The sequence below is a fragment of the Schistocerca serialis genome, chromosome 1 (genome assembly GCF_023864345.2).
Source record: "Schistocerca serialis cubense isolate TAMUIC-IGC-003099 chromosome 1, iqSchSeri2.2, whole genome shotgun sequence".
NCBI lineage: Eukaryota > Metazoa > Arthropoda > Insecta > Orthoptera > Acrididae > Schistocerca > Schistocerca serialis.
Genome location: NC_064638.1, coordinates 931,884,554 through 931,911,244, shown reverse-complemented (window position 1 = coordinate 931,911,244; position 26,691 = coordinate 931,884,554). Strand labels below are relative to the sequence as shown.

The 26,691-nt window shown below is 39.5% G+C and overlaps 1 protein-coding gene across 1 annotated transcript in view; it reads right to left on the bottom strand.

The window, feature by feature from the left end:
• Nucleotides 1-2,009: 2,009 nt before the first annotated feature.
• The window catches only part of LOC126449663 (mitochondrial sodium/calcium exchanger protein-like), an 85,458-nt gene continuing 60,776 nt past the window's right edge, over nucleotides 2,010-26,691 (bottom strand). Inside the window, exon 4 of the mRNA XM_050091022.1 lies at nucleotides 2,010-2,192. Coding sequence (XP_049946979.1) covers nucleotides 2,010-2,192 — 183 coding nt within the window. The remainder of the gene's footprint in view (nucleotides 2,193-26,691) is intronic.

Here is a 26,691-nt window from a genome sequence, read left to right as displayed (position 1 = left end):
GCACCTCCCTCACTCTGAAAGTACACTTTGAAGGATTAATTACCAAAGCTTATGCACGTAAATGATTAAATAACTGTGCCAGATGCTGTAAATGTTCTTCTTTACACATAGACATCACCAGTATGTTGTCTATGAAGAAATAAATAATGTGGCAATTTCATCCTTAAAACATTGGAAGGATTGCACAGGCCAAAGGGCACCCTACAGAACTCGAATAGGCTTAACTGTGTTGTAACCATTGTTTTAGGAATATCGTCCATAGCAACAGGGATCTGATAGTACACCTGGACTAGATCAATGGTGGGAAACATAGTCTTACCATGAATGTTGGAAGAGAAGTCTTCTATGTGTGGCACCAGGTACTGATCTAGGACAGTACTTGCGTTGAGTTGATGGTAATCATCACATGGACATGGTAATCATCACATGGACATGGTAATCATCACATGGACACTGTCCATTCTTCTTATTAGGTGCCACATGGATTGGGGCTGCCCAGCTGTTATTAAAAACTTTTCAAGTGCCTTTTGACAGCATGCTGCAGAAGTTCTGCTTCACAACTTTGACTTCTCTGGCATCTATTGTTTAGGTTAAGCATGCATTAGTGGGCCCAGTGTGGTCAAAATGTGTACACCAATGCGTGTTCAAGCTGTGGGAGATTAGATGACTCCTGCATGATTTCAGGAAATTCTTTCAGCAGTCATGTGTTTGGCGTACTTCCTGTGACCAAATGTACCTTCATGATGCTAGTGTCATTGCAAGCACATTCTCTTGTTGCAGCGTCAGTGTTGATATGTTTGTCGCAAGATGCATCTGTCCTCTGTCTGCACCTTGCAGACCATCAGAATGTTTTGAGTGTCCAAGGTTAATCAGGACAACTAAATATTGTGCAGTACATCATCACTCACAGTGTTCACCAATGTGCACGAATGGCATAAAAGTAATGACAGGATGTGATTACTGAGCTCCTCAGTCTGCAAAAACTTCTCTAGTCACTTTGCCTCTGATTTTGAGAGGCACGTCACCCGCATATTCTTGATTGACATGTACTGTTTGGAGTCCATTTTGTCTCATCTGCTGTTATCTGTGCAAGGATGAACTGACTTTCAAGCTGCACAAACCACAACACAGGGTTGCACTGCCAGAATGGCAGTGACTTAACCCTATCAACTGTGCTGCTCACAACTGGTTTTATAGTAACTGGTGAATTGCCCATTTTCTTGTGAGATAAATGCAGCATGGGTAGCACAGATGTGACAGATGTTCACATTAGGCTATGATGTGGCAAGGAACACTGTAACCGGGGCAGTCGTGCTGTAGTGCTATCAGTTCAGGGTCACCAGTTAAGTGGCCATCAATAGAAACAAACATTTATTTCCACATATAACATGTACAGAACAGCCTACAAGTATGAGAATGTAAGAGTTGTGGTGGTGAGAGTCATGGAATAATCTAGAACTCTCAAGAGTAACTAGGATAATAAACTAGAATTGCAGTGACATGGAATGTTTATACACCAGTGTACAGTTGTTCCATGCTATCATTAACATCAGTACTTTACATGCTGTATTGCTCTTTATGTAATTAACACTCAGAATTGACAGTCTTTGAGTTACACTAAACTGACATACACATTTCATACATTTCAAAACTAGTTATAAATACAGAAATAAATTATTTGTCTGGAATGGTTCTTTTATGTGTCATTTGATATGTGTTGCATAATCTGGTTAACTTTTATTATCATTCAACATATAGACTTTTTAAATATCATTATTTTTGTGAAAGTATTCTTTTAACTATCAATTTCTGTCTCCACAAAGAGCATTTGTACATATCAGATACTATAAAGTTTTCTAAGTGTCTAATCTAATAATACTTTATCCTCAAATGGCAAAGCATTTAAATATTTTTAGAAAATTTTACTTTATTTCCAGTATACTTATTCATCATCAAAATCATCACAAATTATTCTATCAGTTTTCAATGGGAACAAATAAGACAAAACTTTAAAAGTATGTAAAACTACTAGAATTACCTCCCAAACAATTTCCCCATGCAAGAACTGTCATTCCAAGTGTCCCTTCAGAAATATGACATACAAGACCAGCTGCCCGAAGCAATGAGACAGTCTCTGTTGCTATAAGGTAAATTGTTACTACAGAACCAAAGAACCCTAAAAATGCAAATACCTGAAAAGTAAATACACAAAGTGTCACCAAGAGATAAATTTGCTTAAAGTAGTTTTTGTTTTTTGTTTATTCATTTACAATATGCTCCATTACAATTACAATATTTGTAATACTACTGGTGTGTATTGTGTGTGTGTGTGTGTGTGTGTGTGTGTGTGTGTGTGTGTGTGTGGAGTGTAATGTTTGTGTCATGTGATGATGATAATGACAGAAGGGAGAGGGTGAAACCTGGTAAGTAGCCACATGCCCTTTCTTCATGAGACACTGCAGAGGAGTTTGGCATTTGAATCAGAATTTTGGCACAAGGTCTGGTAATCAGGAACTTTACATCACCACCTCTGCTCACCTGCCTTGTCATATACTGGCAGTGAAAAATTTTTCCACAACCAGGATCTGAACCAGCTTACCACTGGGTTGAGTCCCCTCATGCAAGCATGCATTAACAACCTCAGTCACAGAGGGGCATCTCACTTAAAGTTGATAGAAACTGTAATTAGCTGTGGCACATTATTCACATGTGGTTTAATAATTCACAAATTACATATTACGGAATATTTAAAAGTCATATTAATGTGGTAACTGTACCAAGTGTCTCTCATAAGAGTCACCAAGCACATTTGCTCTGTGTTATAACATATATTTGCAATTTTGTTTTTGAAATATGTAGCTGGAATCAGCCCAAACAAATACTTCTCATCACTTCTTTCATACGATGTCCAATGTCAGTGGGAAACATCAGTTTGTTTCCACTAATATATAAAATGAGTTTTAGGCAGAATTTTATGAGCCCATTTGATAGACCAGTTCCAAATTAGTCTCATGTGTATTTGTTTTATCAGTATGTATTAACAGGGACAGTAAAACATACAGAATAATCAGTATGTGAAACAAATACTAACAAAGAGATAGAGGGGCTGGCCAGTACTTACCTCAGCTCAGTACAGCCGATAGAAACACATAAAACAGAACTGAAAATTTACATTCCTAGCTTTCGGAACTTTGTTCCTTCATCAGGGAGGAGAGAGGGGAAAAAAGGGAAGAAGGGAAAGTGGATTCAGTTACTCACAACCCAGGTTATGAAGCAACAGGGAAAGGTAAACAGAGAGGGTAGCAAGGATGGAGGCTTGGCTTCCCTCTGACAACCATGCCTCCATCCTTGCTACCCTCCCTGTTTACCTTTCCCTGTTGCTTCATAACCTGGGTTGTGAGTAACTGAATCCACTTTCCCTTCTTCCCTTTTTTCCCCTCTCTCCTCCCTGATGAAGGAACAAAGTTCCGAAAGCTAGGAATGTAAATTTTCAGTTCTGTTTTATGTGTATCTATCGGCTGTACTGAGCTGAGGTAAGTACTGGCCAGCCCCTCTATCTCTTTGTTAGTATTTGTTTCACATCTTATATGAGATTTTCCATTAATCATTTAGAATAATCAGTATTTCAGCAATGACTGAGGAGCTGCTGCATGGGGTTAGTAGTCAGTGTGAGCCAGGACAGTTCAGGAGTATTTGTTATTTTTTGTGTTTTACAGTCCCTGTTAATACAAATGGTTTAAAGAAATATCAAAATTGGAACCACTCTCTCAAATGGACATGTAAAATTCTACTTTAAAAATAATTTTGTTATTGATGGGAAACAAACCAATGATTCCTCTTGAAGCTGGGTGACATATGAAAGACAGATCTGATGCAGCCCACCACCAGTTCCTCTCCTGTGCCAACCTCTTCATCTCAGAGTAGCAGTTGCAACCTACACCCTCAATTATTTGCTGAGTGTATTACAATCTCTGTTTTCTTCTACAGTTTTTACCTTCTACAGCTTCCTCCAATATCACAGAAGCTATTTCCTGATGTCTTAATGGATGTCCTACCATCCTGTCAGTTCTCCTTGATAGTGTTTTCTATATATTCCTTTCCTCACCAATTCTCTGGAAAACCTCCTCATTACTTCATGTAATTTTCAACATTTTCTGTAACACCACATCTCAAATTCTTTGATTCTCTGCTTTTCTGGTTTTCCCATAGTCCATGTTTCACTATGATACAATGCTCTGCTCCAAACATACATTCTCAGAAATTTCTTCCTCAAATTAAGCCCCAAGACTTCCCTTGACCAGGAATGCCCTTTTTTGCCAGTGCTAGTCTGCTTTTGATTTACTACTTGCTCTGACTATCATGTGTTATTTTGCTACCTAGGTATCAGAATTCATTAACTTCATCTACTTCATTATCACTATTCTGGTGTTAAGTTTCTCACTGTTCTCATTTCTGCTACTTCTCATTACTATGGTCTTTCTTTGATTTACTCTCAATCCATATTCTGTACTCATTAGACTGTCCATTTCATTCAGCAAATGCTGTAATTCTTTTTCCACTGAGGATAGCAATGTCATCATCCAATCTTATCATTGATATCCATTCATTTTGAATTTTAATTCCACTGTTGCACCTTTATTTTATTTCCATAATTGCTTATTCTATGTACAGAGTGAACAGTAGGGGTGAAAGACTACATCCCTGTCTTACACCCTTTTTAATCCACACAAATCATTTTTTGTCTCCTACTCTTATTATTCCCTCGTGGTTCCTGTACATGTTGTATACTACCTGTCTTTCCCTACAGCTTACTCCTATTTTTCTGAGAATTTTGAACATCTTGGACCATTTTACATTGTTGAACACTTTTTCCAGGTTGACAAATCCTATGACCATGTCTTGATTTTTCTTCAGTCTTGCTTCCATTATCAACCGCAACATCAGAATAGCCTCGCTGATGCCTTTACCCAAACTGATTGTCATCTAACACATGTTCATTTATCCTTTCCATTCTTCTGTATATTATTCTGGTTAGCAATTTTCGTGCTTGAGCTGTTAAGCTGATTGTGTGGTAATTCTTGCACTTGTTGGCTGTTGCAGTCTTCGGAACTGTGTGGATGACATTTTTCTGGAAGTCTGATGGTATATCACTAGACTCATATATTCTACTCACGAATGTTAATAGTCATTTTGTTGCCACTTACCCCAAATATTTTAGAAATTCTGGTGGAATGTTGTCTATCCCTTCTTCCTTATTTGGTTGTAAGTCTTCCAAAGTTCTTTTATATTCTGATTCTAATACTCTTCTATATTGACTCCTGTTTCTTCTTCTATCACATCACCAGACAAATCTTCCACCTCATAGTGGCCTTCGATGTACTCCTTCCACCTATCTGCTCTCTCCTCTGAATTTAACAGTGGAATATCTATTTCACTCTTAATGTTATCACTTTTCCTTTTAATTTTACCAAAGGTTCTTTTGACTTTTCTATATACTGAGTCAGTTCTTCCAGCAATCATTTCATTTTCGATTTCTTCACATTTTTTCTGCAGCCATTTTGCCTTAGCTTCCCTGCACTTCCAATTTATTGTAATCCTAAGTGGCTTGTAATTCTGTAGTCCTGAATTTCCCTGAACATTTTTGTACTTTCTTTTCTCATTGATCAACTGAAGTATTTCTTGTCACCCATGGTTTCTCCAGAGTTACCTTCTTTGTAGCTACATTTTCCTCCACAACTTCTGTGATTACCCTTTTCAGACATGTCCATTCCTCTTGAACTGAACTTCAAACTGAGCTGTTTCTTATCACAGCATCTACAGCCTCAGAGAACTTCATTCCTTAGTACTTCCATATCACACTTCTTTGTGCATTTATTTTTCCTGACTAATGTCTTAAACTTTGGCCTACTCTTCATCATTACTAAATTGGGATTTGAGTGTATATCTGCTGTTGGGTATGCCTTACAATCCAATATCAGATTTTGGAATCTCTGTCTAACCATAGTGTAATCTAATTGATATCTTCTTGTACCTACTGGCCTTTAGCAAGTATACAGGTACCTCCTCATCTTGTGATTCTTGAATAGTGTGTTCACTATTACTAGGTGATTTTTACTGCAGAACTCAATTAGTCTTTCTCCTCTTTCATTCCTAGTACCAAGCCCATATCCGCCCATAACCTTTTCTTCTACTCCTTCCGTAAACAGCATTCCAAACTCCCATGACTATTAGGTTGTTAGGTTGTTTACGCACTAAATTGCCCATTCAATATCCTCATGTGTTTCCTTTTTCTCTTCATCTTTGGCTTGCGATATTGGAATGTATATCTGAACTATTGTTGTAGGTGTTAGTTTGTTGTGGGATTTTGATGACAGCAGTCCTGTCACTGAACTATTCACAGTAACTCACTCTGTGCCCTACCTTCCTATTCATAATTCCTGTTATACTATTTGATGCTGCTGTTGATATTACCCAATACCCATCTGACCAGAAGTCCTTGTCTTCATTCCTTTTCACTTCACTGACCCCCACTATATCTGGATTGAGCCTCGGCATTTCCATTTTCAGATTTTCTAGTTTGCCAACCACGTTCAGGCTTCTGACATTCCATGTCCCGACTTGTAAAAGATTGCCCTTTCATTGGTTATTCAATCTTTTTCTCATGGTCACCTCTCCCTATGCAGTCCCTTCACAGAGATCTGATTGGGTGACTACTCCAGAATCTTTTGCTGATGGAGAGATCACCATGACACTTTTCAATTACAGGCCACATGTTCTGTGGTGCACAGTGTGTGTCTTTAATGGAGTGTTTTCCATTGCTCCAGCATCCTCATCCTGTTGATCATTGCTGGTTCTTCCACATTTCAGGGGCAGTTTCCCACTCCAAGGGTAAGAAGTGCCGTGAACCTCAGTCCATTCCTCTGCCCTCTTTGACAAGCCCGTTGGCTGACTGAGGCCACTGTTCTTATCCTGGAAGCCTTCGGCCACCGTTGACGATGATTTTTATTTAAAATTTAAGCAGTGGTGGGGTTCAAACCCAGGACTGAGGATGTTTTGATAAATAATCAAATATGGCTACAAACTGCAAAAACAAAGTTGAAGATATCTGCCAAACCACCAGTAACATGCACCAGATGACTCTTACAAAAGTGACCATGTATAACACAGCTCTTAAGAAGTAAACAACAGTATGCATTGTATGAGTGTACACAGTTACTCATAAAAGGATATTAATCAGTGATATCTGCCAAACCACCAGTAACATGCACCAGATGACTCTTACAAAAGTGACCATGTATAACACAGCTCTTAAGAAGTAAACAACAGTATGCATTGTATGAGTGTACACAGTTACTCATAAAAGGATATTAATCAATGTCTTCTGAAAAACCACAGAGTACAACTGCAACTTTGTCAAGTTATCCATTAGTATGAGCCTACTTAAAGTAAATAGAACAATATTACTGATGGAGTAACTGTTTTTTATTGCAACTGACACATTTTTATCACTGTGACCTCTGCTGTGTTAACTTGACCATTTTTGACCTAGTGATAGAACATTTACTTGCCTCATTTTCAGTCAACATCTGTTCACTTAATTTGCGCTTTGTGGCCATATTTTGCTCACTATTATGTAGAATGTAACAGCTGGTCAGTATCTATTACTGATCTTCATAGTTAAATAAGGCCAGCTGCCCTCCACTTACAATTTTGTGTTTTTGCTTTATTTTAATCTAGAATAACATTGAATGCCTTTAATTCAAACAGTATTAGATATTATCCATACTGAAAATTATTTGAAGGATGTACAACCAGAAATAATTTCAGTTTTCGTAAAAACTGTTTTCATTGTCTGCCAGCACTTGTTATTTGAAAGGAAAATGGTCAAATATTTTTATGAGTAAATACTTTGCTCCTTTCTGTGCCAGAATAATGTTAAGTTCTGTGCAGCAGTGGTCGTTTTTGTTCTTGGTGTCTGTTTATGAATGCTACTACTACTCTCAAATTGGAACTAGTTCTTCTTCATAATAGAGCAAATCATATACACTCCTGGAAATTGAAATAAGAACACCGTGAATTCATTGTCCCAGGAAGGGGAAACTTTATTGACACATTCCTGGGGTCAGATACATCACATGATCACACTGACAGAACCACAGGCACATAGACACAGGCAACAGAGCATGCACAATGTCGGCACTAGTACAGTGTATATCCACCTTTCGCAGCAATGCAGGCTGCTATTCTCCCATGGAGACGATCGTAGAGATGCTGGATGTAGTCCTGTGGAACGGCTTGCCATGCCATTTCCACCTGGCGCCTCAGTTGGACCAGCGTTCGTGCTGGACGTGCAGACCGCGTGAGACGACGCTTCATCCAGTCCCAAACATGCTCAATGGGGGACGGATCCGGAGATCTTGCTGGCCAGGGTAGTTGACTTACACCTTCTAGAGCACGTTGGGTGGCACGGGATACATGCGGACGAGCATTGTCCTGTTGGAACAGCAAGTTCCCTTGCCGGTCTAGGAATGGTAGAACGATGGGTTCGATGACGGTTTGGATGTACCGTGCACTATTCAGTGTCCCCTCGATGATCACCAGTGGTGTATGGCCAGTGTAGGAGATCGCTCCCCACACCATGATGCCGGGTGTTGGCCCTGTGTGCCTCGGTCGTATGCAGTCCTGATTGTGGCGCTCACCTGCACGGCGCCAAACACGCATACGACCATCATTGGCACCAAGGCAGAAGCGACTCTCATCGCTGAAGACGACACGTCTCCATTCGTCCCTCCATTCACGCCTGTCGCGACACCACTGGAGGCGGGCTGCACGATGTTGGGGTGTGAGCGGAAGACGGCCTAACGGTGTGCGGGACCGTAGCCCAGCTTCAAGGAGACGGTTGCGAATGGTCCTCGCCGATACCCCAGGAGCAACAGTGTCCCTAATTTGCTGGGAAGTGGCGGTGCGGTCCCCTACGGCACTGCGTAGGATCCTATGGTCTTGGCGTGCATCCGTGCGTCGCTGCGGTCCGGTCCCAGGTCGACGGGCACGTGCACCTTCCGCCGACCACTGGCGACAACATCGATGTACTGTGGAGACCTCACGCCCCACGTGTTGAGCAATTCGGCGGTACGTCCACCCGGCCTCCCGCATGCCCACTATACGCCCTCGCTCAAAGTCCGTCAACTGCACGTACGGTTCATGTCCACGCTGTCGCGGCATGCTACCAGTGTTAAAGACTGCGATGGAGCTCCGTATGCCACGGCAAACTGGCTGACACTGACGGCGGCGGTGCACAAATGCTGCGCAGCTAGCGCCATTCGACGACCAACACCGCGGTTCCTGGTGTGTCCGCTGTGCCGTGCGTGTGATCATTGCTTGTACAGCCCTCTCGCAGTGTCCGGAGCAAGTATGGTGGGTCTGACACACCGGTGTCAATGTGTTCTTTTTTCCATTTCCAGGAGTGTACTAACGAAGCTTAGTAGGGACTAGTTGTGGGTGTACCCTTGTCTGGATATTCTATCATACATACATACATTAATCCTTGTTCCATAGATCATGAATATGACATTTCATGATCATGTGGAATTTGTCACTTTAAGATAAGTTTTCTTTACACAAAATAATTAATTAATTAATTTTTTTACTATGTCATATCTAAGAATTCATCCATTGAGTAGAAGGAGTTGTCATTCAGAGATTCTTTTTAATTTCCTTTTAAATGTTGGTTGGCTATCTGTCAGACTTTTAATATTATTTGGCAAATGACCAAAGATTTTCGTGGCAGCATAATTCACCACTTTCTGTGCCAAAGTGAGATTTAATCCAGAATTGTGAAGAACAGAGGAACAGAAATTCAGAAATGAGCCTTTCCACTATAAATCATCTTTGCCTGGCTTCAGTCATATCTGGAACTGAGAGTACAGATGAATAAGCATCTAGGTGTGTTACACTCTGAGGTGGACATAGAACATGATTAAGACAACCAGAAAGCCCAGTTCTGCCCACTTTGTGCTTAGATGTTCATCTCACCAAGTTGATCTATGAGAAGGATTTTCTGGTGTAATTTGTGTACTTCAGTTGATACTGTACTATGGTATTACCTTCTGGGGAAATACAACAAAGGTAATATAATTATTTATTCTACAGAAATGTTCAGTAAGAATATCGTGTAAAGTTGATGTCCAAACATCTTACAAATGCCTCTTCAGGGAACTCGGGACTCTTAACATTTATGAACCAGTACTTTTACTCTCTAAAGATATTGCTGGTTATTAAGAAAGATAAGTTCAGAATTAATTGCAAAAACCAAAATTGCAATATTGAAGGTAAATATAATTTGAGTATAGACTAAGGATGAACGTCTATGTTTCAGAAAGCAGTTTTATATTCCGGTGCAAGGATTCTTAACAGGCTTCTGACAGATAAAAGGTGAGAAACCAAAGGTTCACAAACATTCAAAACTAAACTAAAATGGGTTTAGCTACTCCTGTCATCATTTATCAAAATATTTGGGCTTAAGAATGTGAACTGGCATCTCATCTCGTACCAAAGGAGGGTGGAGACTTCTAAAAGGGAGAAAGAAAATTAGCAAAGACAGGGTTAATAGCAAGAGAGGATCTGACATGTGAACACCTAAAGATTATGAATAATGTCAAATCCTATTTTCCCCTTGGGAATGTGTGAACCAAGGATGGTAAAATATAAATCAGGACTGCAGCTGATAAGATGTCAGTTATAAACAAGACATAACTAAGTACCATAAATTAAAAACTACATGAGGAAAACTGTAAACATAGCACTGTTTGCTCTGGTTTATTACCAAACTAGTGTAATATCCTTTATTTCCTCACAAACTATTTTGGACTATTATTAATTTTGTAATTGGTCTTGTTCTTGTGTCTTCTCCTATTGTTCTCACTTCATTGCTCTTATTGATAGTTATTACTTCACTTTGGTTACTACCATCACTGCCAATTATCTCTCTGTGCTGTAGTTATTGCTGGCTACTTGACATTCTATAATGGGCCAGCTGGCAGTATATCTTATAGCTATTAGTGGTCATTCCTAGTCCACACATAATGAAGAATTGATTTCTCTTCTCTATCATTTAAGATAATACACAATACTCCTGATGCAATATGGCTGTAGTGCACATATCCTTGGAGTCTGTCCAAATCCTGGTATGGATATATGAGGACTGATCAACAAAGACTGAGACTGATTATTTTTCTGTGAAAAATTTATAACTCCATTTCCACATTTACATGACCTTTTTCTAGGTACTCCCCTCTTACTTGAATGCGCTTTTTATAACATCTTTGTCATAAGTGATGGGAATTATAAAAAGAGAGAGAGAGAGAGAGAGAAAGAAAAAAAGTTAGCCAGGGTGGAAGATCAGAGCTATAAGGTAGATGCAATACACAGGTTATGTTGAATTGTACCAGACAGAAACTATGTGACTTGATTTGTGATGTGCAGCCACACATTGTCATGATGAAGTTGTTACCCAGCCCAATAATGTTCTGGTCATTTCCTTACAACGTGCTTCCTCAGTTTAGCCAGTGCAACATGTAGTATGTCGCTGTAATAATAGTGTGAGGGGGAAGGGCATGCTAGCAAATCATTTTATGTCAGTCAAAAAATTTGGCCACCATCACTTTCCCTGCAGATGAAACAACTTTTGTGTTTCTTGGTGTTGGAGAAACTGTCAATTTCCACACCGTGCTGGTTCATTTTCCTTCAGGATCATAATGATGCAGCCACACTCTCCACTGGAGGTAATCAATTCCAGAAATGCATCCATCAGCAAAGAGACACAACACCTCACGGCTTCTCTGCATTCACACAGAGCTTTGTTTGAGAGTCAATAAAGGTGGCATCCAGCAGGCACAAACACAGTTCATATGGAGATGATCATGCATAATCATAAAGACAGTGCCATACAGAATTCTCAACACTCCAATGGGGCTACATAATGTTATCTGCCAATCCTCGTGGACGATCACACAACAGCTACTTTAATCACAGCAGAAGCCAAAACACCAGGCCCAAGTTACTTAATACAGGCACGTCAGCCTTCTTTGAAGCCCCTGACCCATTTAAACACTATTGTGCAAGGTAGTACATCTTCACTGCATGCCTGCTGCAGCTTCATTTAAGTTGCAGCAGCTGTGTAGTTTAATCTAACACAGAATTTTATTTGCTGTACTGCTTCTCTCATGGCACTTCCATCGTTTGATATACCAAATGCAAACAGCATCTACAAAACAGAGCATTACTACCAACTTACCAATACAAGAGTGCTTCTGCCTATGGACATTCTGCATAAAAACCTGCTCTTTTCAAATATTCAGGGTACAGATTGGAAACTATCATGGAAGCGACAGGGAAAAAAAAAAAGAAATAAAGAAAAAAAAAAAAAGAAAAAAACAGTTTCATTCATGCTGATCAGACCTCACATCTTATGTCTGACAGGCCAGACAAGTATGGCTTTTGTGTGGACATACATGTGCAGTTGCATGTCAGACCCAAAGTGAAACACTATATCAACACTTGGGGGTCATCCTTCCCACATCACTCATAGCTCATGTACAGTGACTCTAGCTGGATGATGGACAATTGAGAAGGAACTGGAGATCATGCTGCAACATGAAGCCACTCAGCCATCAACAAGCCCTTGATTCTCCTCTTTCTCCTCTGTGATCTTCAGAAAGAAGAAAGATGGGACAGAAGATCCTGTATCGATTACTGATGTCTCAACAAAATCACAAAAACAGGTGCATACTTGTGGCTATGAATTGATGACACATTTTACTGTGTGAGGAGAGCAAAGTGTCTGCCCAGTAAGGGTATACAAACTGGCTACTTCCAGATTGAGGATAGTGAGGTTGACCAGAAAAACATATTTCATTGACACCTAATAGCCTTTATGACTTTGAAATTGTACTATGGGGTCTGCACAATGCACTAGCCACCTTTTGGTCCATAAGGGATAACCATCTCCAACATCTTTAATGGATGATGTGTCTTCACTAGCTGCATGGCATTGATGTTTTTTCAAAAACATCTGAAGAGCATCTAAACTGCTTTACAACAATGGTGAGGTGTGTCTCCAAAGCAAGTACTCCTATGAAACTAAGTGCCTCTTTGTCATCCAAGAAATGAAATTATTGGGACACGTAGTCAACTGAAAAAGAGTCCATCCTTAGTGGAAAAAAATAAGAATGCTAATAGATTTTTCAAATCCTGGGCAAGTTCATCACATAAGGGGCTTCCTCATAATGTGTAAAGAACTGAAAAAGGGTCCATCCTTACCCAAGAAAAGTAAGATCCATAATATCAACAATGTAGAAAAAGACAGATTGCTACTCACTGTAAAGAAGACATGTCAAGTAGCACACAGGCACTCACATGTAGCTTTCAGCCATCACTAAAGAGAGAGACACACACAACATTCACACACACACAAGCAAGCATACCCTACATACACACAACTGCCAAACTCCAGCATCTCAGTCAGAAACTGTGACTAAATCTTATATGTTCCTTCAACAATTCCTATGACATGTATCCCATATCATAATTTCATGGATAAATAAATAAAATAAAATTTTACATCACATTTCTGCTGCAAGTTTCTGTAAAATAAATACTTTTTTATGACAGCTGCACTGTTCCAGAAGAATTTACCATAGAACAGTTACTGTCTGTAGGTCAATGCAGTGTACCAAGTCTTTTATTTATGTAGGCTAAAATACATGTAGGTCAAACACTGAATATAGTATGACAACATATTTAATGTTTTCTCACTGCAAATTTAGTCTTATTCATGGCATGTCATTGGTTAATATAACCTTGTTTTCTACTGTCGAGATATGATTCCAGCATTGCAAGAGGATGAACTTTAATGACATGACATTTTTGTTTACTAAGTTGAACTATGTGATCCAAACAACTGAATTTCTTGGCAAAATCACAGAAAATGTCAGTAGGTTAATTCTTCTTGTGAACTTATTTTGTCATAAGATACTTAATCAAAAAATCTGAGCACAGAAGAACAAAGTACTGTATTTATAAATATTTTATAAATAAGTCCTACAACCACATATTTGAGCCTGTCAGTAAATGCACCTTGATTCAGAAGCACAAGAGTACTTCAGAGTTTGAGTACTTTTGTGTATAAGACATACTTTTACCTCTTTTGATGAAATATAAAGAATTTTACCACATTGTATTGTATTGTATTGTATTGTATTGTATTTTGTGGTCCAGTAAATCTTACATGTACAGTACAGCACATCAGATATTGGACAGGTCTTGTAGTGCCCCTCTAATTACTGATGCCTTTTGTATTAAAAAAAGCTGTATGTTCCTGTCATAAGATAGTTTGACATAAGATGTTAGTCACCCTTTCTTTTGGCTTAATGTGCAGTTTTTCTATCCCACTGCAAAGAAAAACTAGAATCATAATGTTCCAAGAACATTTAAAGGGAAGAATCAGATTTATCATCTACTGCAGTAAAATTCTTATCTTTTGTTCATCCTGTAAATTTTCTCTCTCTCTGACCAGCGTGATTGAATCAGCATTTATGATTAAGTGAAATTATATATTTTCTTTCTCAGTTAAATGTGATTGATGGGGATGTTTTACTGTTGTCATTTGATTGTAATCTTCAGATAAATGCTTTATTATAGGACTCCCAACTATCTCATGAAGATGGTGAAATTTAGAAATAAGTAATCAGCTACTGTTGCACTACATACTTCTACTCTTCTTGAGAATGGCATTGTGTGGCTCAAACAAACACTATACATCCACAACTCTAAGGACTCTCAATCTGAACCATCAAGATGAAATCAATATTGAAATCTCCACATTCATTTCTACAACCTCTTATCAGAGAGCTCTAATTTCTCGACAGAAATTGCTCTATATATGTTCCCAAGTTTATTCCTGAAAGACTGTGCTCAAACAGCCATTCAATGGAGTATTTATTAGATCTATTGTCTGGGATCTTATTTGGTTTTTTGTGTGATGGACGCCCTCATTTTTCTCATTTTACACCTACAGAATGTGATACTAATTTGTACTCATATATATGCATATATCCAATTTATATTTCTTCCAAATTATGTTCTGTTATGCTTAGTACATTTGTATAAATATCTTTAGATTTCTCAGTTTCTTCTAGTTATATGAGAAGCTCAAATTGCTTATTTAGCAAGCTTCTTACATATTGTTCCACAAAATTTCAGGTGACCTGCCGGATGTTTGCAACTTCCTGCCACAATATTTTGGTGCAGTCTTCTGGCCATCTTCAGGTGATACTGGCTTAAACTCCCTCAACTCTGGTATTTAAGGCCCCTCCGGCACATGTGTGGTGGATTCACTTGGCATTGCACGTGCGCTACTTGAGCAAGTTCAATTCTGCTGCGCCACTGCCCGCTGTGGTGAAAACTCATTGCATTGATATCAATTTGATTGTCTTCCCGCAGTTCCATCACAGAATTACACCAGCTATGGAGAACATGTAGTTTGTAGTTTTTTGATGACTGGATTCCATGATGTATTCCATTGGTAACTGCTGTTACGATTAATAAGTGACTCATAGACAGACAGCCATCTTTCCACGGATTCATTAATAATAGAACTCCAAAAGTTAGACATATGGGCCACAATTTTTGTCTCATTGTAATTCATGGCATGACCAATGGAAATACTGTGTTCGGTGATGGCAGACCGCAGGAAGGTAATCGAATTGGATGTGGCGAATTTCACCAAGGAGGGCGCGCAGTGCAGCAGAATCAAATGCGCTCAAGTAGTGCACATGCAGCGCCAAGCGAATCCATCACACATGTGCCAGAGGGGCCTTAAATACCAGATCTCAGGGAGTTTTTGCCAGTATCACCTGAAGATGGCCAGAAGACTCTGTGCCAAAATATTGTGGCAGGAAGTTGCAAACATCCGGCAGTTCACTCAAAATTTTGTGGAACAATATGTATGCCAGGAAAGTTTTAAATCTCACTTCTTACATATTGATGGAAAAGTTAAAATCATTTACGGTTACTTTCATTTCTGCTACCTAAGAAGTCATTTTGATTTTAAACCATGGAGTGTGTCTATTGTTATTTGACAGCACTGTCTTTCAGAAACATTTACCTTTCTGCTCAATATCTATACTCCCTTATTCTGAAAGGTTGCATTTGCTCTCAATATATACGTTTATTAATCTTTTATGTCAGTGTATATCATGTTTTACTGTCTGATTAGAACTTGATCATTACATGCTATCTTCTACTTTTCTTGACAATGTGCCATTATAGACGTCTCTTCTTCAAATTAATATTAATGTCTGGTCACTATTCCATGGACCATATAAGAATCAACCTACTGACCAATATTACGGTGATAAAAGACTCATAATTTCGGGTACCAGACATCAAACCAAATACCACTAAATTTTTGTTGTGTTGTAGAGAATGTTTTCAATTATTGGATAAAATTCAAGGTGTCTTTTTGTCACATAACCTCTTCTGTTTGATAATCTTTTCTCTGACAGCTATCTTTTTGTTATCATCATCTTGAGGTAGTATTATGGGGTCTGCTGTTCTCGATGCTGTTGCTGATGACGACAGCTCTGCTGATGATTGTGGTGATTCTGCTGCTATTGGTTTATCTGACACTGCTGCTGAGAACATCTGAGCCTTTGCTGCTGCTACTGGTGTTTGTTGTAGCTCTACTGCAGATAATGATGGTTCCACTGTTACAGACAACTCTTGTTTTGGCGGAATTGGGATTGGAGACACTTCCATTACAGATGACTCATTAATAAATTTAAGTATTTCGGCACTAATAATCTTTTTCCATTTTACGTTCATGTGGAGACCATGTCTTGTGAAGTGCTCTCTGTGAACACTGTTTATCTCTACGAAGGTCGTATTCTGGAAACCTCGACATATTTTCTCAAATAGCCTGTTTGCTGTAACAATCTCGATGTTTACGCATGAGTTTTCCATCAGATCGTGTCTCCTGGGGATGTTAACAATGTAGAAATGCACTCGAGGCATCCTTTTGATTGTTTCCTTTAGGATTCTCGTTGCACGCCAAGTTTCATTACAGTAAACATCATTTGCGCATCCTATTATGATGCAGCTGTTACCCGTCGTTAATATGTTGTCACTGTTTTTCAGAATGTCGCGTAATGGCACGCCTGGTTTGATGATGCCTGTTACATTAAGGTCTGGGTGATTTCTTCTCATAATTTCCGTAACTCCTCTCCCATGACTATGTGCAAAAATATATGTCTGTTGCTTGTATCCTTGCTTATGCATAACGTGGTTGTTTACTCTTTTTTCTTTACGAATATTTACCTTGTGTTTTTCTCCATTTAATCCACTTGTATATTTTTGTGTGGATAGTTTGTTCATATTTTTACCCATAGATGCACTATTAACACTTTCTTTTCTTGCGTTTAATTCACTTGTGTCTTTTTGAGTGATCAGTTCGTTCATATTTCTAGTTACAGTCATACTGTTTACACTTTGTACATTTGGTTGTGCAGACCTACGAATTTTATGGCTAGCATTAATGAGATCTTGTTGCCTTGATGATTCAGACAGTTCCCTTATGGTTAGTACTAAATTTTCCATTGTTTTTATATATTTTTTTATAATGTCAAGTTCTTTTTGAAGTTCGTCTTGCACGCTGTCTTCTATTCCCGCGTAGCACTTTTCACTCGCGATCTCGTGGCCGTTACACTCTATGTCACATTTACACTGTATTTGTAAATCATCTTGAGCATAGCAGTGTGAATGGCACCATTTATGTTTAAACACGCATATTCTAATTTCATATTTCATTAATTCTGGTTCGTCACAAACAATACACTTGATTGAAATTAAGTCCTCAAAAACTGCAGAGCGGTTTAAAGTTACGTGTACACTTGCCGCCATATTCAAAGATGCCCCCAGCATCGAGAACAGCAGACCCCATAATACTACCTCAAGGCAATGAAAATGCATGTGAGGAAAATATACAAAGGTCATTAGCCGCAGCAGCTAACAAAGAAGGGCAGTCACCAAGTCGGGGAGCACAGGAGCCACCAGCAACAGCAACCACACAGAAGAGATACCTGAGGCCTGGGAGATCAACATCAGAAGCAGCTTCCAATCAAGACAGATGCCTGAGGACTAGGAGACCTGCTACACTAAGTGAGGATTTTTTATGGTACCGAGTAAGCAGAAAGAGAACATGGAAAAAGATGTAAGTAAAACTGTCCAGTTTAAATACCAGTGTGACAATAATGAGAGGAATATAAACACCGGACAAAGATACAATCCAGGTTTAATGAGACAAACTGAAAAAAATCACTGCATAGTACCAGAAGCAAAGGGAGCAAGTGAAGTGCTTAGTATATTACAGGAAGGGGAACTATTACATTTAAAGCCAACTGTTAGTGAACCAACTCAGTGCATTTTAAAGGAAGATAATCAGAGTGACCAGTTAAAAATACCACTAAGGCTCATGCACCTAAACATACAGTACCTTAGAAATAAGCTTAATATATTACAGGTTTTTGTAAATGAACAGTCACCTCATATAGTAGTGCTAACTGAGCATGGATTAAAATCTGATGAAATTATTTACTGTAAACAAGAGGGCTACTCCTTAGCAAATAGTTATTGTAGACAGCAACATAGGGTGGTGGTGTGGCAGTTTACATTAGTGAGAATCTTGAGTACAAGAAATTAAACTATCTAGACCAGTACAACAAAGAAGGCTTGATTGAAGTGACAGGCATCAAAGTCCACACCAAAGAGTGTAGAGAGGTTATGAGAAAACATAAAGTTATTGGGATTTATCATCCACCAAAGGCTGATGTAGTTAGCTTCATAGACATATTTAGTAGAGTAGTGGGACGTTGTGGTCCCAGTGACCTAACTATACTTGGTGATCTGAATATTGAGGCAAAATCTTCCAGTTTGTGTAATATGAGGTTAATAGATACTCTTAACCCATATAATCTTGTAAATGTAGTAAATAGTGATACCAGGGTAACAAAGTCCACATCTAGCAGATTTGATTACGTTATACTATGTAAACATATTAAAGACAGTGTTACGTGCTGGAATATGGATTTTCACTACTCTGACCACAAATGCCAGCTTGTAGAGTATGTAAACACAAGCATCCCAAAAATGACAAAAGTTACCGCAAATAAAAGAAGCCTAAAAGAGGGTAACATCCTTGCCCTAAGAAATAAATTAGCTATAGAGGACTGGGATCTGGTTTACCAGACTGAAGGATCTGAAAACAAATGGGCCAAATTCTATGATACTATGCTAAGACACTTTGACAGATGCTGCCCTGTTAAAAAAATAGAAAGAGTGTTCACCCATAACCAAAGTGCAAAAACCAACAGACTGATACTTCCAGCAAATATAATAAAACTCAGTCAAAACATCCAGGACCTGGATGTGTTACACAAGTCAACAAACCTGCAGGTTTTTAAGGCCAAGCACAATGAAGCTAAGAAAATCTTTAAGAAAGAGCTTTCAAATCTAAGAAAACAGATATACAGCAGTGAAATAGCTCAGTCAGACAATATAGCCAAGACCTCATGGAGAATTGTAAATCAATTTCGCAAAGCCACACCGAAGCCAGAAACTGAAATTGTAAATATAAGACATGAAGGAAACACAATTAAAGATCCTAATAAAGTCTGCAATGTTTTCAATAAATACTTTATATCTGCAGCTGTTAGTCCAGTTAATAACACAACTGTGAGTAGTGAGGTAAAGCTCTGCTCCTTTGAAGAGCCACCTTTTGAATTCAAACAAGTAAGTGAAAAAGAAATAGGCAGGATAATAAATAACCTAAAGAATAAGTACTCATCTGGATGGGATGGTTTGAGTAGTATTGTGATTAAAAAATGTAATAAGGAATTAGTTAAAATAATCACCCACCTGGTAAACTGCAGTATTAGAGAACATACATTTCCAAATATATTGAAATGGAGCACAGTTAAACCAGTGCATAAAAAAGGATCCAAGGAAGAGGTTTCAAATTTCAGGCCCTTATCATTAATACCTGTCTTCAGCAAAGTATTTGAAGTTGTGCTGCTGAAACAACTTAGTGACTATTTCTTGAAAAATAAGTTCCTAACAGACACACAACATGGATTCCGAAAGGATCATAGTACTATCACAGCAATTACGGAATTTCTTCACAAAACGTATGGTGCCCTTGATCAAGGAATGCAAACAGCTGGCATATTTCTAGACCTCGCTAAAGCCTTTGACTCGGTAAACCATGAGTTACTTTTAAGTAAACTTGAGTCATACATGTAAATGCTGCATCCATGCAATTGCTGGCTACATATTTATTTAACCGCAAGCAGTGTACAAAGCTGACTTACAAAATCAATAATCAGATCATTAATTTCCAGTCCAAATATGAGACAGTCGCGCAAGGTGTACCCCAGGGCTCAATTTTGGACCCTTTCCCTTTCCTAGTGTACATAAATGATATAGAGCAACCTTTCAACTCCCAATTGGTAACCTATGCAGACGATACCTCACTGTTATTTCTTGGTAAACAAAATGATGAGTTAACGTTGGTAGCAACTGAGGGCCTACGTCAAATAACTACTTATTTCCAAGATCAAGGTTTGAAAGTAAATATCAGTAAATCTCAGTTATTGCCATTTAAACATACAAACTCACATCAAACCTCTATCAGTAACATAGGTGGAATGGAAGTAGTGGACACAGAAGGCTGCAGATTTCTAGGTATTCACCTAGATGAAAATCTAAGATGGGTAAACCATATCAAATTTTTATGCAATAAAATCAGCAGTTCATTACATCTAATCAGCCAGTTATCAAAAGTAGTCCCACATCAGACATTAAAAACAATTTATTATGGAACCATTTTTGCACAGATTAATTACGGGATAGAGATATGGGGTTGTGCTGCCGACATACATATGAGCAGAATATTAACCCTACAGAAAAGAGCAATCAGAATTATCCATGGATTAGGGTATAGAGATTCATGCAGGGAAATCTTTGTTCATCATAAATACCTCACAGTCTACTCACTGTATCTTTACAAATTAATTATATTTTTTGTGACACATCAAAACAAAGCAACAAAGTGCTCTGATATGCATGCCTATAATACAAGAAATAAAGACTGCTACTACAGACAAAGAACAAAATTAAAAACAACAGACCATAGTCCATGCATTAGTGGTCAAATATGGTACAACAGATTACCGAGCTCTATAAGGTGCCACAAAGGGAACTTATTCAAAGTTAAACTGAAATATTTCTTGATTGACAAGTGTTTATATTCTTTAAGGCCTTTACAAATGTCTGCTTGTGTCTGTGTATGTGTAGATGGATATGAGTGTGTGTGCGAGTGTTTACCTGTCCTTTTTTCCCCCTACGGTAAGTCTTTCCGCTCCCGGGATTGGAATGACTCCTTACCCTCTCCCTTAAAACCCACATCCTTTCATCTTTCCCTCTCCTTCCCTCTTTCCTGATGAGGCAACAGTTTGTTGCGAAAGCTTGAATTTTGTGTGTATGTTTGTGTTTGTTTGTGTGTCTATCGACGTGCCAGCGCTTTCGTTTAGTAAGTCACGTCATCTTTGTTTTTAGGTATATTTTTCCCATGTGGAATGTTTCCCTCTATTACTATATATATATGTGTGTGTGTGTGTGTGTGTGTGTGTGTAAAATCTGAATATTTGTAATAGGTACGATGTAACACCCAATATTGTGCCTTATTAGGTACAATGGTACATTTGTATCATTTATATGTAATCACATATGTATATATGACTGTACTAAACTTGTAAAAAAATGCTATGACGTTTGCAAAAGACACCAGTTGGTGTCTCCATGCAAAAAAAATACAATAAATAAATAAATAAATTTTCATGGTATTTTATATAATTATTTATTTACTTTAACTGGTTCATTACTTTATTACCATTTTGTTTTTACTTTTTCAGCTTCATCCTCACTGCCTCTCTCTATCAGCCTCCCATTTTCTCTAGTTCTTGATTATGCTATTCATTTCTCTTCTCCTTAATCTACTTTTTATTCCTCATAATATCTGGACTGAAGCTGGCACTGTGTTCTACCAGTGTGCTATCTTGGAGTTAATACTCTTTCTGATGTGCCCTCCCCCTTCATATTTTCTTTTCCTCCTCCTCACAAAAGTTGGATTCCCCTCAACCTGGTTTTTGATGGACATGCAATTTATTTTCAACATTCCCTAAACTATTTCTCCCTGTTAGTTCTGAAAGCTAAGATAGTGTATGTATTATTATGTATCTTTGGCAGCTTTGAAATTTTACCTGTTGAACATTAAGTAATGGCCAGTAATTATGCCTGATATGAGATATGTCCACACAGTAAGTTCCATTTGGTTATATAAAACAAACTTGTACAGATACAGCAAAAATATTTATTGTACAAAAATCTACAACTGTTAAACTACTTTTCTACATAGCTTCCAAAATTTTGTAGGCACTTGTCATAGTGTGGCACAAGTGTCTGGATGCCTTCTTCATATAAGGTTGCCACCTGTGCATTCAACCATGTGGTAACATGTTCTTTCAGCTTGTCATCATCACTGAAGTGTTGATCACCAAGAACAGATTTTAGGTGTAAGAAGAGATGAAAGTCACTAGGAGTGAGGTCTGGGCTGTACGGAGGATGATCAAATGCGTCCCAGTGAAATTCCTGTAAGAGCTGTTTGGTCACATTCGCCATGTGAGGTCAGGCATTATTGTGGAAAAAGCAACACCTTTTGACACTAATCCTCGGTGCTTGTTCTGTATTGCATGGAATAATTTCTTAATGGTCTCACTGTAACCATGTGCATTGATTGTTTGGCCTCGTAGTAAGAAATCAATTACCAAACTGCCTTTTCTGTCCAAAAAAACGGTGTGCATGACTTTTTGAGGTGCCAATATTTGCTTAGGCATTACCTTTTTTTTTTTTTTCTACATCTATACTCCGCGAGCCACCTTACGGTGTGTGGCGGAGGGTACTTATTGTACCACTATCTGATCCCCCCTTCCCTGTTCCATTCACGAATTGTGCGTGGGAAGAACGACTGCTTGTAAGTCTCCGTATTTGCTCTAATTTCTCGGATCTTTTCGTTGTGATCATTACGCGAGATATTTGTGGGCGGTAGTAATATGTTGCCCATCTCTTCCCGGAATGTGCTCTCTCATAATTTCGATAATAAACCTCTCCGTATTGCGTAACGCCTTTCTTGAAGTGTCCGCCACTGGAGCTTGTTCAGCATCTCCGTAACGCTCTCGCGCTGACTAAATGTCCCCATGACGAATCGCGCTGCTTTTCGCTGGATCATGTCTATCTCTTCTATTAATCCAACCTGGTAAGGGTCCCATACTGATGAGCAATACTCAAGAATCGGACGAACAAGCGTTTTGTAAGCTACTTCTTTCGTCGATGAGTCACATTTTCTTAGAATTCTTCCTATGAATCTCAACCTGGTGCCTGCTTTTCCCACTATTTGTTTTATGTGATCATTCCACTTCAGATCGCTCCGGATAGTAACTCCTAAGTATTTTACGGTCGTTACCGCTTCCAATGATTTACCACCTATGGCATAATCGTACTGGAATGGATTTCTGCCCCTATGTATGCGCATTATATTACATTTATCTACGTTTATGGAAAGCTGCCAGCTGTCGCACCATGCATTAATCCTCTGCAGGTCCTCCTGGAGTACGTACGAGTCTTCTGATGTTGCTACTTTCTTGTAGATAACCGTGTCATCTGCAAATAGCCTCACGGAGCTACCGATGTTGTCAACTAAGTCATTTATGTATATTGTAAACAATAAAGGTCCTATCACGCTTCCCTGCGGTACTCCCGAAATTACCTCTACATCTGCAGATTTTGAACCGTTAAGAATGACATGTTGTGTTCTTTCTTCTAGGAAATCCTGAATCCAATCACAAACCTGGTCCGATATTCCGTAAGCTCGTATTTTTTTCACTAAACGTAAGTGCGGAACCGTATCAAATGCCTTCCTGAAGTCCAGGAATACGGCATCAATCTGCTCGCCAGTGTCTACGGCACTGTGAATTTCTTGGGCAAATAGGGCGAGCTGAGTTTCACATGATCTCTGTTTGCGGAATCCATGTTGGTTATAATGAAGGAGATTTGTATTATCTAAGAACGTCATAATACGAGAACACAAAACATGTTCCATTATTCTACAACAGATTGACGTAAGCGAAATAGGCCTATAATTATTCGCATCTGATTTATGACCCTTCTTGAAAATGGGAACGACCTGCGCTTTCTTCCAGTCGCTAGGTACTTTACGTTCTTCCAGCGATCTACGATAAATTGCTGATAGAAAGGGGGCAAGTTCTTTAGCATAATCACTGTAGAATCTTAAGGGTATCTCGTCTGGTCCGGATGCTTTTCCGCTACTAAGTGATAGCAGTTGTTTTTCAATTCCGATATCGTTTATTTCAATATTTTCCATTTTGGCATCCGTGCAACGGCTGAAGTCAGGGACCGTGTTACGATTTTCCGCAGTGAAACAGTTTCGGAACACTAAATTCAGTATTTCTGCCTTTCTTCGGTCGTCCTCTGTTTCGGTGCCATCGTGGTCAACGAGTGACTGAATAGGGGATTTAGATCCACTTACCGATTTTACATATGACCAAAACTTTTTAGGGTTCTTGTTTAGATTGTTTGCCAATGTTTTATGTTCGAATTCGTTGAATGCTTCTCTCATTGCTCTCTTTACGCTCTTTTTCGCTTCGTTCAGCTTTTCCTTATCAGCTATGATTCGACTACTCTTAAACCTATGATGAAGCTTTCTTTGTTTCCGTAGTACCTTTCGTACATGATTGTTATACCACGGTGGATCTTTCCCCTCGCTTTGGACCTTAGTCGGTACGAACTTATCTAAGGCGTACTGGACGATGTTTCTGAATTTTTTCCATTTTTGTTCCACATCCTCTTCCTCAGAAATGAACGTTTGATGGTGGTCACTCAGATATTCTGCGATTTGTGCCCTATCACTCTTGTTAAGCAAATATATTTTCCTTCCTTTCTTGGCATTTCTTATTACACTTGTAGTCATTGATGCAACCACTGACTTATGATCACTGATACCCTCTTCTACATTCACGGAGTCGAAAAGTTCCGGTCTATTTGTTGCTATGAGGTCTAAAACGTTAGCTTCACGAGTTGGTTCTCTAACTATCTGCTCGAAGTAATTCTCGGACAAGGCAGTCAGGATAATGTCACAAGAGTCTCTGTCCCTGGCTCCAGTTCTGATTGTGTGACTATCCCATTCTATGCCTGGTAGATTGAAGTCTCCCCCTATTACAATAGTATGATCACGAAACTTCTTCACGACGTTCTGCAGGTTCTCTCTGAGGCGCTCAACTACTACGGTTGCTGATGCAGGTGGTCTATAGAAGCATCCGACTATCATATCTGACCCACCTTTGATACTTAACTTAACCCAGATTATTTCACATTCGCATTCGCTAATAACTTCACTGGATATTATTGAATTCTTTACTGCTATAAATACTCCTCCACCATTGGCGTTTATCCTATCCTTGCAGTATATATTCCATTCTGTGTCTAGGATTTCGTTACTGTTCACTTCCGGTTTTAACCAACTTTCCGTTCCTAATACTATATGCGCACTATTTCCTTCAATAAGAGATACTAATTCAGGAACCTTGCCCTGGATACTCCTGCAGTTTACCAATATTACGTTAACTTTTCCTGTTTTTGGTCTCTGAGGACGGACGTTCTTTATCAACGATGATAATGTCCTCTCTGGTAAGCCGTCAGGTATTTTATCGTTTCGCCCAAGGGGGGGTCCCTCTAACCTAAAAAACCCCCGTGTGCACGCCACACGTACTCTGCTACCCTAGTAGCTGCTTCCGGTGTGTAGTGCACGCCTGACCTGTCTAGGGGGGCCCTACAGTTCTCCACCCAATAACGGAGGTCGATGAATTTGCAACCATTATAGTCGCAGAGTCGTCTGAGCCTCTGGTTTAGACCCTCCACACGGCTCCAAACCAGAGGACCGCGATCGACTCTGGGCACTATGCTGCAGATATTAAGCTCAGCTTGCACTCCGCGTGCGATGCTGGTTGTCTTCACCAAATCAGCCAGCCGCCGGAAGGAACCAAGGATGGCCTCAGAACCCAAGCGGCAGGCGTCATTCGTTCCGACATGTGCTACTATCTGCAGCCGGTCACACCCAGTGCGTTCAATAGCTGCCGGAAGGGCCTCCTCCACATTACGGACGAGACCCCCCGGCAAGCACACCGAGTGCACACTGGCATTCTTCCCCGACCTACCCGCTATTTTCCTGAGGGGCTCCATAACCCGCCTAACGTTGGAGCTCCCTATAACTAATAGGTCCGCCCTCTGTGACTGTCGGGACCTTGCCGGAGAATCGGCCACTGGCCCAACAGGCGAGGCATCCTGTGGTGGCTCGGAAACGATGTCATCACCACTAGGAAGCACCCCGTACCTGTTGGAAAGGGGTAAGGCAGCTGCCACGCGGCCAGATCCCACCTTTGCCTTTCGGCCAGGCACGCGCGAGCCCACCACTGTCCGCCATTCACCCTGGAGTGATGGCTGACCGGTAAG